The sequence below is a fragment of the Rhincodon typus genome, chromosome 11 (genome assembly GCF_021869965.1).
Source record: "Rhincodon typus isolate 14 chromosome 11, sRhiTyp1.1, whole genome shotgun sequence".
Taxonomy (NCBI): domain Eukaryota; kingdom Metazoa; phylum Chordata; class Chondrichthyes; order Orectolobiformes; family Rhincodontidae; genus Rhincodon; species Rhincodon typus.
The window spans coordinates 66,157,262-66,171,172 of NC_063342.1; the positions used below are offsets into that span (position 1 = coordinate 66,157,262).

Here is a 13,911-nt window from a genome sequence, read left to right on the forward strand (position 1 = left end):
GGGCCAGAGCAGGGACAGCGGTCAGTGGGCCCGGAGCAGGGAGAGTGGTCAGTGGGCCCGGAGCAGAGTGGACATGGACAGCGGTCAGTGGGCCAGGAGCAGGGACAGCAGTCAGTGGGCCCGGAGCAGGGACAGCAGTCAGTGGGCCCGGAGCAGAGACAGCGGTCAGTGGGCCCGGAGCAGGGCCAGTGGTCAGTGGGTCCGGAGCAGGGGAAGCGGTCTGTGGGCCCAGAGCAGGGAGAGCGGTCAGTGGGCCCGGAGCAGGGACAGCGGTCTATGGGCCCGGAGCAGGGAGAGCGGTCAGTGGGCCCGGAGCAGCGACGGCGGTCAGTGGGTCCGGAGCAGGGAAAGCGGTTAGACGGCCCGGAGCGGTCAGTGGGCCCGGAGCAGGGAAAGCGGTCAGAGGGCCCGGAGCGGTCAGTGGGCCCGGAGCAGAGTGAACATGAAGAGCGGCCCAGAGCAAAGATTGCTACTGGTTGGAAACTGGTGGAGCTCAGTCAGACCACATGAAAGGCCTTATAAAAAGGCTGTAATGTCTGTTTTTCTGGCTTCACTTCTTAGTTTCCTAACTTATACTCTGTACATCTGTAATGTAGTATCACATCTTTCTTTATTTCCCCTATTTTTTGTATCCAAGATTTGTACCTAGATTCTTTGTATCTAAGATGCTGCCATGTTTGCGACATTGTACACTTTTCACTGTACTCCTGTTCTTTTGTAACTTGAGTACACGTGATAATAAACCTAATCCTAACTCTCAAACTAAAACACACCATTGATTTCAGTGCTGTCTGTGGGAATTCGCTGTACACAAAACTGACTGCTGTTGTACATGGGTCTGGAAGGATCTGAAAGGGTTAATATACAACTGCGTGCAGTAAGCACTGTCGGCCAGACATGGGAGACAGATAAGGCTTGGTCCTCCCAACAGTCTTTATTGTAATGTAGAGCTTAATAGCTGAAGAGATGCATTAAATTCCATCTTGTTTACTCTCCAAGCCCCACACTGAGGAGTTATGGATGAGAGCACACGTATGAGCTACCGCATTGATTGCATTACAACAGTGACTGCACTTCAGAAGTACAGTTCAGAACAGGCTACAAAGCACTTTGGGAAGCCTTGAGTTTATCAAAGGTGTCAATTGATTTATTTCTTCCTTTTACTTTTATCTTTTGATTTCTTTCCAGAAGTAGATTAACGTATGAGTGTTTGGTCAGTTCTGAACTAATAGACAGGCTCACATAATTTACAAGAGAATGCAGACACATGGTGACACTCACACCCTGTCTTGCAGGAATGCTTTTTCTAATTTCAAAAATATGCTTTAATCAAAAAAATATTTTCTAGTCACAAACACAGTTCGGTTCTGTATGGTAGCATATCAAGGAAACAAGCAAACATAGGAGTTTGACTCTATCCAAACAAACCAAAGTTATCTCTTACTTGTCCAAGACTATTTTTACATGCATTTGAGGCACCAGGAGGGTCTGATAACTGAACGGATTTGCAGGAATGCTAACACAGTTGGTCTGCACCAAGATGTTTAGTGATATAAATACAGTCCTGGTTTAAACTTAGCAGGTTAACCAATCCTTGTCCACATCTGACCCTAAGTATAAAGACACAGTGTCAGTTATACCTTTATACTCTTTATACCTTTAACAAATCCTATAACTCAAGGCAGTAAAGTATTTGATTAATCATGTCATCCTAAACACCCTAAGCAACAAAATATCCTTTGTACATACCCAAACTAAACAGAAAAAAAATGCACATCCAAAACTTATTGTGTGGAGATTAACGAGCAATCATTAGAAAGCTTTGCTAAGTTTTACACAGTTTCATTCCTTCTTTCTTTCCTCTCTCTTGTCTTGAAATTAGAAATGACACCTGTCATAGAACTGTTTTGATTTATGGTTCTCTCCCTGATTAATGAAACTAACTGTTAGTTTCAAATAGTTAGACCAACAGAGGATGAAAGGCCTCATCCATGCCCTTTCACACTAGAGTATTAACTCTTATATGCTTCTTATCAGTTTTGAGCACTGCTGTCAACAATTAAAGTTTTTTTGTTTTATTCATTCACGGGATGTGGTTGTCCGTGGCTAGACCAGCATTTATTGTCCATCCCTAATTGCCCAGAAGTCAGTTAGGAGTCAACCACATTACAGTGGGCCTGGAGTCACAGGTAGGCCAGACTAGGTATGGAATGCAGTTTCCTTCCCTAATTAGACAAGGGCATTAATGAACTACATGTTTCTTTTAGGGTCATCATTAGACTCCTAATTCCAGATATTTATTGGATTCAAATTTCACCAGCTAGCAAGGCCAGATTCGAACGCAGGTCCCAGAACATTATCTGGGTCTCTAGATCAATAGTCTAGTGATTATACCACTAGGTCAACATCTCCTCCATGGTTCTTAATTTAAACAAATCCTTTCCACATTATCCATATTCCTGTCTCGATTAAAATAGAAGTGATGTAAAAATATAGGATATCCTCACATTTAGAATCATTAGTAACCCCTCAAGTTCTCCTTTCCTTAGAAAGGAGATTCTTCTCCATGTTGGCATAATTACAATCTTCAGCCAGGCTGAGTTACACTGTTGGGTGCTTTATGGTCATAAGACAATCATGAGGATTGTAGCTTGTTTTCATTCACCTAAAACATTAGCTTTGCTTTAACAGTGTAGCTACAAGAAGCAATAGAGTTGCCTTTGTGCTATTGCTTTAGAAACTCATGCATTAATATTGATGGGACAACTAGGAGGCATTATTACTTCACAGTCTAGGTATGCTCATATTGGTGGGTGAACTCACATTAGTAATAGAATCCTTGAAAAAGCAGGGAATTTCTATTCACGAGCACATCATCAGAAGCCATCAAAAATAATGAGTTTATATTCACAGTACCAGCAAGAGAGTGATTAACTCAACTTCTAAACTAGATTTGCAGGGGGCTGCGATCCTCAACGGCAGGAAGGCAAGTGTGAGGTGGAAGGAGATAAGTAATCAGAAATAGCAAGCTGAAGAGACAGGCTGGAACATGACAGGGAGCGAGGAAAGCCAGTTGGGTTAAATTGCATCTATTTCAATGCAAGAGGCCTGACAGGTAAGGCCAATGAGCTCAGGGCTTGGATAGGTACATGGGACTGGCATATTACAAAGACATGGCTAAGGGAGGGACAGGACTGGCAGCTTAATGTGCCAGGGTAGAGGTGCTTTAGGCGGGACAGAGGTGCAGGAAAGAGGGGAGGGGGAGTTGCATTTTTGATTGAGGGGAGTATCACAGCAGTAGTCAGAGATGAAATAACTGAGGGATCATCCAGTGAGGTTTTGTGGGTGGAGCTGTGAAGAAAGAAGGGGATGGTGACGTTATTGGGGTTGTACTGTAGGCCCCTAAACAGTTAAGGGGAATTAGAGGAACAAATATGCAGGAAGATTGCAGAGACTTGCAGGAGCAAAAGGGTTGTCATAGTGGGGGATCTTAATTTTCCTGACATAGACTGGGACTGCCATTGTGGTCAAGGGCTTAGATGGGGTGGAATTTGTTAAATATGTTCAGGCAAATTTCTTCAAGCAGTGTATAGGGGGTTCTACTCAGGAAGGGGGCAAAACCAGACCTACTCTGGGGAAATAGGGCAGGACAGGTGACTAAGGTGACAGTGGGGGAGCACTTTGGGACCAGTGACCATTGTTCTACTAATTTTAAAATAGTTATGGAGAAGGACAAAACTGGTCCACAGGATTAAGTCCTAAGCTGGGCAAGGCGAATTTTGCTGGAATTAGACAGGAGTTTGCAGGGGTTGATTGGAGTAGTTTGTTTGCAGGCAAAGGGATCTCCAGCAAGTGGGAGGCCTTTAAAAATGTGATAGCTAGAGTTCAAGGTCTATATGTTCCTGTGAGGGTGAAGGGCAAGGTTGGCAGGAATATGGGAACCCTGATGACAAGAGATTTTGAGGCTTTGACCAGAAAAAAAGGAAGCATGGCTCAGGAACAGACAGCTGGGATCAAGGGAATCCCAGGAGGTATATAGGGGATACAAAAATTTACTGAAGAAGGAAATCAGGACGTCGAAAAAGGGGCACGAGATAGCTTTGACTGGAAAAATTGGGGTGAATCCAAAGAGATTCTTTAAGTATATTAAAAGACAATGAAGTAACTAGAGAGAAAATAGGACCCCTCAAGGACCAAAGTGGACATGTATGTGTGGAATCGCAGGAGATAGGCGAGGTCCTCAATGAATATTTTTCCCCTGTGTTTATCGTGGAGAAAGTCATGAAGACTTGGGAACCTGGGGAAGTTAGTAGTGATATTTTGGGAACATTCCAGATCAGAGTGGAGGAGGTGTTGGATATATTAGAACGTATGAAGGTGGATAAATCTCCCTCTCCTGACCAGGTGTATCCAAGAATCCTTCACGAGGCTAGGGAAGAAATTGCAGGGACCCTGGCTGATACATTTGCATCATCGTCAGCAACGTGTGAGGTCCTGGAAGACCTGGAAATGTTGTGCCCTTATTCAAGATGGGCTGCAAAGAAAAGCCTGGGAATTATAGACCAGGAAGCCTAACATCTGTGGTAGGTACATTACTTGAGAAGATTCTGAGGGATAAGATATACATGCATACGGAAGGACAGGGTTTGATTAGGAGTAGTCAGCATGGCTTTGTGCATGGGAGATCAGGCCTCACAATTTTGTTGGAGTTCTCTGACGAAGTGACCAGGAAGGTTGATGAAGGCAGGGTGGTAGATGTAGTTTATATGGATTTCAGTAAGGCCTTTGATAAGGTTCCATATGGTAGACTGCTCTGGAAGGTTAGATTGCATGGAATCCAGGGAGAGCTGGCAAATTGGATACACAATTGGCTTGATGGTAGGAAGCAGATAGCAATAGTGGAAGGATGCTTGTTCAAGTGGAGGCTTGTGACTAGTGATGTGTGTCAGGGGTCAGAGCTGGGCCCATTACTGTTTGTTATCTCCATCAATGACTGGATGAGAATGTACAAGGCATGGTTAGTACGTTTGCGGATGACACTAAAACAAATGGTATTGTGGACAGTGACGAAGGTTATCAGAAATTGCAGCAGGATCTTGATCAGCTGGGGAAGTGGGCCGAGAAATGGCAAATGGAATTTACTATAGATAGTGCGAGATGTTGCATTTTGGAAAGTCAAATCAAGATAAGAGTTTTATGGTGAATGGTAGGGCCTTAAGGAGTGTAGTGGAACAGAGGGACCTTGGAGTTCAGGGGCACAGTTATCTGAAAGTGGAGTCACAGATAGACCGGGCAATGAAGAAGGCTTTCGGCACACTGGCCTTCATCAGTCAGGGCATTTAGTATAGAAGTTGGGAAGTCATATTGCAGTTGTACAGGATGTTGGTGAGGCTGCACTTGGAGTAATGTGTTCAGTTTTTGGTCACCTTGCTGTAAGAAGGATATTTTTGAACTGAAAAGAGTGCAGGAGAAATTTTAAAGGATGTTGCCAGGACTCAACAGACTGAGTTTTCAGGTGGGGTTGGACAAGCTACAACTTTTTCTTTATCGCGTAGAGGACTGAGTGGGGATCTTATAGAAGTGTATAAGATGATGAGAGGCATGGATAGGGTGAATGCACTCATCTTTTTCCCAGGGTTGGGGAATAGAGGACTAGAGGGCATCAGTTTAAGGTAAGAGGGGAAAGAATACATGGGAACCTGAGGGGCAACATTTTTACACAGAGGCTGGTGCGCATATGGAATGAGCTGCCAACAGAAGTGGTAAGAGAGGGGTACACTAACAACATTTAAAAGGCATTTGAACGAATACATGGATAGGACAAGTGCAGGGAAATGGGGTTAGTGTGGATGGACATTTTGGTTGGCATGGACCAGTTTGGGCCGAAGGGCCTATCTCCATGCTATCGGAGTCTTTGACTCTATAACTGTATCTAAAAGATAGCATCAAAACTTAAAGAAAAAAACCATATAATTGTGCAAAGACAAGTGGAAGGTCAGAGATTGGATAGAATATTTTTTTAAAAAGCAAAGTACGTGCATTGACAAGTGCCTGGGTCCTGATAGATTTCATTTTTGGATCTCAAAAGAAGTGGCTCGTGAGGTGGCTGATGCAGTGGTTTCCAAAACATATGTGGGATGGTCTCATTAGACTGGAGGATAGAAAATGTAACTCCTTTATTCAGAAACAAGGAGGGAGGCAGAAAACAGGAAACTATAGGCCAGTCAGCTTAACTTCTGACCTAGGGAAATGTTAGAAAGGTGTTCTTGGATAAGATCAGGTTAGTCAGGCACAGTCAACACGGTCACAAACAAAAAAACAGAAATTGTTGAAAAGTCTCAGCAGATCTCGCAGCATCTGTGCAGAGAAATCAGAGCTAATGTTTTGGGTCCACTGACCCTTCTTCAGAACAGTATCGCAAAATAGAAATCATATTGTGACAATGCTGTGGCTTTAAGAGATGTGTTTTGAGCTGGTTTCTTTTAAAGAGAGGCTGAGGGACAGGTAACAAGCAGTCTATGAGAAGATAAACAACTTGTGGGGCCTCAGATTTTTTTTTAAAGTTTGAATAATAGAAGCAGCCTGAGTGGGCGTGGTCAAGCTCTCACAGAATCCAGGGTTTTAGTTTTCGGTTTTGGCAGTTGTTGCTAGGGTCTCAGCAGGGTTGGAAGGTGGTGAACCTCTCCCAGCTTCTATACACTCTCTCTCTCAGAGTTGTCTTTTGATATTCTTTCCTCCTGCACTGGAGAACTGTATTTGAGACAATCTGTTTTCTGATTGTCCTTTTGCCAAGGGTGCATTTACGGGATGTTACTATATTGGTATAGGTACTGCTTTGTAGTAAAATAATTTATTATTCTGTTAAGTTTTCCAATAGAGTTGTTATTCCAAGTTTCTCCTTCTTTCATTGTATTTTAACGACAGTGTTTGAATAAATTCTGATTTGCTTAATGTCAAGTAGTTTGACCATCGAATTGGAACTCAGCAACTCACATTTGTGTTTAAAATAAGAAAAACTTAGGATCTAAGCTACCCTCTTGATATACTTTGAGGGGGTCTGGTCTGGTCTATAGTAACATTCAATCAATTTGTTAGAGTTTTTTGAGGAGGTAACACGTGCAATGGATGAATCGTATTCAGATTTCAAAACTCTAAGTTCCCCATTAAAGATTATTGCAGAAAATCAAAGTTCATAGTAAGGGGGTAGCAAATTGGCATGATAGAAATTCAAGTGGCCAACAGGAAGCAGAAGGCACGTGTAAATGGGTCTTTTTCAGGTTGGCATGCTGTAATGAGTGTTGTGCCACAGGAGTCTCAACTCTTTATAATTTATGTAAATGACTTAGATGAAGGACAGAAGGTGTGGTGTCCAAATTTGCTGATGACACAAAGATAGGTAGGAGAGTACGTTGTGAGAAGGACACAAGGAGGTTACAAAAACAGATTGACAGGTTAGGTAAGTGGGTAAACACGCCAATAGAATATGATGCGGGATGGTATGAAATTGTTCATTTGGTGGGAAGAATAAAAGAAGCTGATTATCTATATGGAGAGAGACTGCAGAGTAATCTGGGTGTCCTGCAGCAGGAATTGCGAATGATTAGTACGCAGGTACAGCAAGTAATCAGGAAAGTTAATGGAATGTTATCATTTATCGCCAAGGGAACTGAATGCAAAAGTAGGTAAAGGTAACGCTTCAGTTATACAGGGAATTGCTCAGACCACATCAGGAGTACTGTGCACAGTACTGGTCACTTTATTTAAGGAAGAATGTAAATGCATTGGAGGTGATTTAGAAAAGGGTTTCTGTACTGATCCCTGGAATGGTCAGATTATCTTAAAAGGAAAGTATGGAGAGACTAGGATATTATCGAGTGGAGTTTAGAAAATGAGTGCCTACTTGATTATAGAATATACAGTTCTGAAGGGTCATGATAAGGTAGACGCAGAGATGCTGTTTTCTCGCATGGGAGAATCTAGAACTGCAGGTCACTGTTTAAAAATCAGGAGTCACACGTTTCAAACAGAGATTGGGCAAAATGATTTCTCTCAGAGGGTCATGAATCCTTTCCTGAAAATGTGGTGGGAAGCAGAATCCTTGAATATTTTTTTCATTCTTGTTATGGAAGGGTTGAAAGAGTTTTGCTGAGATTATAGACTTGGCATTACAATCACATCAGCCATGATTTCAATGAATTGCAGAGCGGGCTACGGGGACTGAATGATTTATTCTCACTCTCGATTTGTTCATATGATGAATACTTTGGTAATGTGTAAACTTTGAATAATAACTGATTTATTTTCTTAGAATATGGGTTTGATAGTTTACATTCACAGAATGATCATGAAGAAACAATTGAATTTACGATTGATATTTCTATGATTATGGATTGGCCAAGGGAATGAATACTTCATTCACTATGACTGTAGATTGCAAACAAAGTTTTAATTTTATACCCACGGCAATGATTTTAAATTCAGATTGTGTTTAGTTTCTCAACCAAAGCAGCAAAAGTGAAAATAAAATCTTTGTTGGCTCCCAAACAAAGTGCTACATCTTAAAAACAATTTTACACCAAAATTCCAGCCGAGAGGGGAAAGGGTAGCTTTAAACAAATTCTCCTCACAGCCAATTGGCTGGGATCCGATTGACTGCTGGTTTAACAACTCCCCACCATTTTGCATCTCTTTTATTTACACCCTCCGCCATTTCACTTTCTAATTCCTTTCCTGGAAAGTAAAAACAAACAGGGGTACGAAAGGGTTAAACAAAGTGACGTTGTCCAAACTGTGTACATTAGGTTAAAATGACTTCTGCAGTGACAAAACTGGAGCAGAGATGATTGACCTCCAATAGCTACAACCAGTGGAGTGCTTTCTCCCAGATTCCCACGGACTCTGATTTTACTCCGCCTCCTTGATACCTTGGTGTCAGAGAAACCTCACCTCACACCAGATGTATTGAAACCTATCTCTCCCTGTTGGCGTTAAGTGTGGACCCGGTACTGCTGTATTGGCGTTCCTCATTATCGTAGCGCTGCGCAAAGCTTTTCTTCACCTCTGTCTGCTGTATTGGCGTTCCTCATTATCGTAGCGCTGCGCAAAGCTTTTCTTCACCTCTGTCTGCTGTATTGGCGTTCCTCATTATCGTAGCGCTGCGCAAAGCTTTTCTTCACCTCTGTCTGCTGGGCTTCAGTTCCAACTAACACTCACCTGTGATTGGAGAAAGACTGGACCCTTTGAAGATGAAACAGATTTTGTCCAGTTGTTGCCAGATCAAAATCCTAACGGCACTGTGTCCGAACCCTGCAAGAAGGCAGCCCGCCGCCCATTTCTTTGGGAACATGGGCATTTAATTCCAGCCTTGCTATGAATGACCAAATAAATGAGGGAAGAATATACCTTTCTATGTCTGTCAGTATCACGGGACTTTTCTCTTAACCAGTCGATTGTGTGAAAGTCTTCATACATTCCGACCTCTGGGACTGCTTCAGCCAGGAAGTCCAATAAATTCCCTGAGCCATTCATCTCACCTCCTGTTGCCATTCCGGACCCTGTTAAAAAGATTGGGAAAGGATCAAGTGAGGAAAAATACATCTCAATGTGAAGAAAATGTTTGAACAGTATCTCCAAATCTGTCAAAAGCATTCTGCTGTTTCCGCACGGGCTGTTATATCTTACATTACAGCCGCAGCATTCCAACACAGGAGTTACCAAACTTGTTCCCACTGGGATCCCAGTTCAAGGCTGGAGAGTTGCCGTGACACCTGAGTGCAAACTGTGATTATGCCAGGAGGGCGTGCACTCTAAGAGTGGGCTATAGAGAAAGCAACCTGAAAGAACTCAGGGTGCAGCATAGAGAGGGTTGTAAGGAGTTTCTACAGCTTTTTAAAAAAAAATGCAAGGCCTACCTTTTTGACTGCTGCAGTCCTCAGAGTTGAATCATTCGGGGCCCCACCTGTGATTTGAATAATTAAAAAAAAACCACAAAGATTTAAAGCTGCTTCACAGCTTTTATAACCCAGTCAGATCTCCCTGGCATAAGCAGTTGCTTCCTCATGGTCCCAACCCTCACTGTGGGAAGTCCTGCTCTAACAGTCCCAAAACGTTTGGGATCATTTACTTGAGTGGTGCTACACATACTGATTGGGCTAGTTTAGTGAGGGAAGGTGAGGCAGGATCTCCCCAACACCCTGCATAAACATTGAAGGTAGCGGGAAGCTAGCAACCACATCTCAGATATTCTAACCAGCTTGCGGAGGGTGAAAGGAGGGGCAAGTTGTGTCTCTAAAGCTACCAACTAGCAACTGGGAGCTATGGCTAGGCTAGTGACCTACAATGCACTGTAACCATTTGACGATTGTCTGATAGGGTGAGTGTCAATGTTCCCCTCTGTGGGAGATACAGGAACTAGAGGGCATGATTTAAACTTTCCCATTTAAGGCAGAGATGAGGAGAATTTACTTTGTCTCATGAGTCTGAGGAATTCTCTTCACCAGGCAGCAGTGGAGACTGGGTGGTAAAGCCTGTTTACATCGGAATTGGACAGATCCTTGATTAACAAGGGAGTCAAAAGTTATAGGCAGTGGGTTGGCAGGTAGAGAGGGCCCACAACCAGATCATCCATAATCTTACTAAACAAAGGAGCAGGTTAAATGGACTGAATGGCCTTTTCCAAGTCAACTGAGAGTCAACAGGGATTTCCCAACTTAAAGCCTTTAAACTATTATTTAAATACCCCTTTATTTTTCTCTCTGACAAAGACATTCACTTCTAAATCTCTCTCAAGCGCACAGTTGTTTGTTTCTCTGGGAACATGACTGACTGACAAACCTCAGCCTATGCTGTTCTGTCACTGACCTTTAGATGGCACAATAAACCAACTGAAAAATCTACTGGCAATGGAATCCCTTCAGTGAATTCTGATGCTGTCACGCTGTTGGCACGACTGGGATTTATTGCCCGGCTTTACTTGCCCTTGAGAAGGTGCAGCAGTTTGACACGATGGCCTGGATTTTCTGAGGAGGCCCAATCGTGCACCATCTGTCACCGCGCTCCTTCTTTGTCAGAAAAGTGCGTTGTGTTTCCGACAGGAGATTCCAGCCAGAACTCCTTCGGAAAGTCAGACCCGTAGTTCACACACCCCCTTTTTCTGGCAGCAGTCATTTCCCCCATTCTGTAACCTAAAGGCCTGGCATCACAGAAAACCACTTTGGCAGCTCCTGCGAAAGGTTAAGGACATGAGGTTAAGTGTGAGGTCAGTATGCTGGGAGGGTAGGGTGCCAGGCAGGTAAAGGGCCAGGTGGGTAGGGATGGGGTGCCATGGAAGGTGCCAGGCCTCAAGCTGGCAAGTGTCAGGTAAGTGACAGCGTGCTTAAGGTAGTTTTGGTTGCCAAAGTGAGATGTAAGTTTGCGGGGGTCAGCTTAACAGTTACCCAGGAGCCAAGCTAAACATTTAATAGTCTAACTTATCCTGAGTAACTATTTGTTTAGCTGCAATAGAATTCAGAATCCCCCATTTTAAATGTACATTCATGGACAGAATCTTCAATTTCCTTCGCAGGCTGCTTTGTCTGTGGTTTTACACAGTCCCCTTATAAAACTCCCACCAACATTACCTGGCCATTGGGAAATTTAGGCCAGTATGCGTTAAAAGGAAGCTTACTGCGGGGCTCAGGATTTTAATCACATTCATGATCACTTTTACTGGTGTGCCTTCTACTTCCAGAAAAAAATAAAAACAGGCCTTCACAGAACTAAAAACTATTTTTCCCCCACTTTGGGAATCTAAACATCAATAAGACATTATGAACCTTCATCAAACCTTTCATCATGCCTTCAGCTACTGTTGGCTGGCCTCACCCAGACACAAGCAGTAAAGCATTGCACTGCTCTGCTGACCACTTACACACACCCCATGGAGCCAATTTCTTGCCCTTAGTTAGCTCTCCTCTAATTGTCCCTGTCAGAGCTTCCTCGGTGTCCAAACCAGCACTGGAAGGCTTTTGCATTCGTCTTACTAGCTCATTGGGAGGAGCCTTGATAGCTAAATGGTTGCAGCCAATCAGAGTTTGATCCGGGGTGAATAGCCTACAACACTTTCCAGTGGTGACTTGTTGTTCCCAGTATGTGCTTCAGATTGAGGAATGTGACTGCTGTGGCCTGACTTCACTGGTCACAGGCAATGCACCAGACAGTGGGGTGCAGGTCTTCCTGCACAGATTGGTGCCATGCTCTCTAGAGGATCACAGCCTCCTGACACATTCATCTCTGACAGTAAACTGGAGTTGCCTGATGTCTCGTATTAGTGTTCCTCACAGTCCTGACTGTTTTTGAGCTCCCCTGACCTGGGGCATGCCATGCTGCAGCTAAAGCAGGTGTAAGAGGAAATATGCTAGTAATGAGCAAGGAAGCAGGATGTAGGACAAAAAAAAACCAGAAGCCATTATTATAGTCTAGACTGCAGCATGTTAGTGTGAGCAATTTGCAACTGCGTTTTCCTATAACAATAATTCCTGAACCTTTATAGTGAATCTGCCTGCTGAGCAAGTTAGCAATATTGTTTGTATGTAGTCAGAACTGAACTGGAAAAAGACACATTTTGTTGAAGTTGTTTTGTCTTGCACTCATCAGGACAATTTCTTTAAAAAAGGGAAGACAACACTGTTGCACTGTCTCTACTAATCAGAGTTCAGACTTGTCAATGAATCAGCTCTTTCGTCTTATACAGTATAAATGGTGTTCTTCCTTGATTTTGATACCCTTACAAATTATCCTGATTTTGGGAAGACTAAAGGATTTTGCAACATGTAGTTCTTTCAGCAGTAGTATATCTTCAAACCAATAGAATCCAGGCTTTAGTTTACCAGTCTTGGCGTGAGATTGGTGACTTGTGTTAAGAATATCTAGAGCGACAACAGTTGGCCAGTATAACTCCAATCTTAACCTTCAGGAAACCCAAAGTGTATGTGGCAGATGACTGAAGAATCAGTGGAAGTTGGAAAACTTCAAACAAATGTAACTGAGAGCCCCATTAAGTAGTGCTTCAAGTTGAAGATTCATGCTTGTTTCACCTGGAGTGGACCCATGATCACATTACACTTTTATTTCCCACTGAAAATAGCTTTAGGCTCCTATTACAGGAAAGGACCCTGTCAGAAATCACACAGCACCAGGTTATGGTCCCAACAGGTTTATTTGAAAGATTTCAAAGTCTTACTCCTTCTCTAAGTGTTAGTGAGAGAGGTAGTATCAGACACAGGATTTATAAGTAAAAGATCAAAAGGTCACACCACTGACAAGGATGTACTAAACAAACCTAAGATGCTGTTAAATCTTTAATCAGTTACAAGGTTTTAACATGTATACGTAAATCTCCGAATTCCTCTGAAGTCACGGTCCTGAGAGAACTAAAGGTTTTATCAGTGTAAAGAAGAGGTAATATTTTAGGTCAGACAATGCATGTTAGGTGTGAGGCTTTGTTTAGAATCTGACTGTGTTCTGGCTTAGAGTCAGACTGGTTTTATTTCTAAAGTAGGAATTTATTAAACACCACATTGACTGACTGTCTGCGTGCTTTTTGAACAAAATAGAATGTATCTGCAAATACAAATTTACCCCATAGATTTGTGTGTGTGAGTGAGAGTGTGCGCACTAGAGAGAGTGTGTGCATGTGAGTGTGAGAGAATGTGTTTGCATGCGAGAGAGTGTGTGCGCATGCGAGAGAGGGGGAGTGTGTACATGTGAGAGAGAGACTGTGCGCGTGTGTGTGTGCGTGTGCGAGAGAGACAGTGTGTGCACCTGTGTGTGAGAGACAGTGTGTGCACGTGCGAGAGAGAGACTGTATGCATGTGGGAGAGAGAGACTGTATGCATGTGGGAGAGAGACAGACTGAATGCACGTGGGAGAGAG

The 13,911-nt window shown here is 43.2% G+C and overlaps 1 protein-coding gene across 1 annotated transcript in view; it reads right to left on the reverse strand.

Annotated features, from left to right (window-relative positions):
• The window catches only part of clcn4 (chloride channel, voltage-sensitive 4), a 63,138-nt gene that overhangs the window by 29,886 nt on the left and 19,341 nt on the right, over positions 1-13,911 (reverse strand). The window contains exons 2-3 of the mRNA XM_048602939.1: positions 9,912-9,958; positions 9,403-9,554 (exon numbers count right to left, since the gene is read on the reverse strand). Of these exons, the coding sequence (XP_048458896.1) occupies positions 9,403-9,546 (144 nt within the window). The 5' untranslated portion in view covers positions 9,547-9,554; positions 9,912-9,958. The remainder of the gene's footprint in view (positions 1-9,402; positions 9,555-9,911; positions 9,959-13,911) is intronic.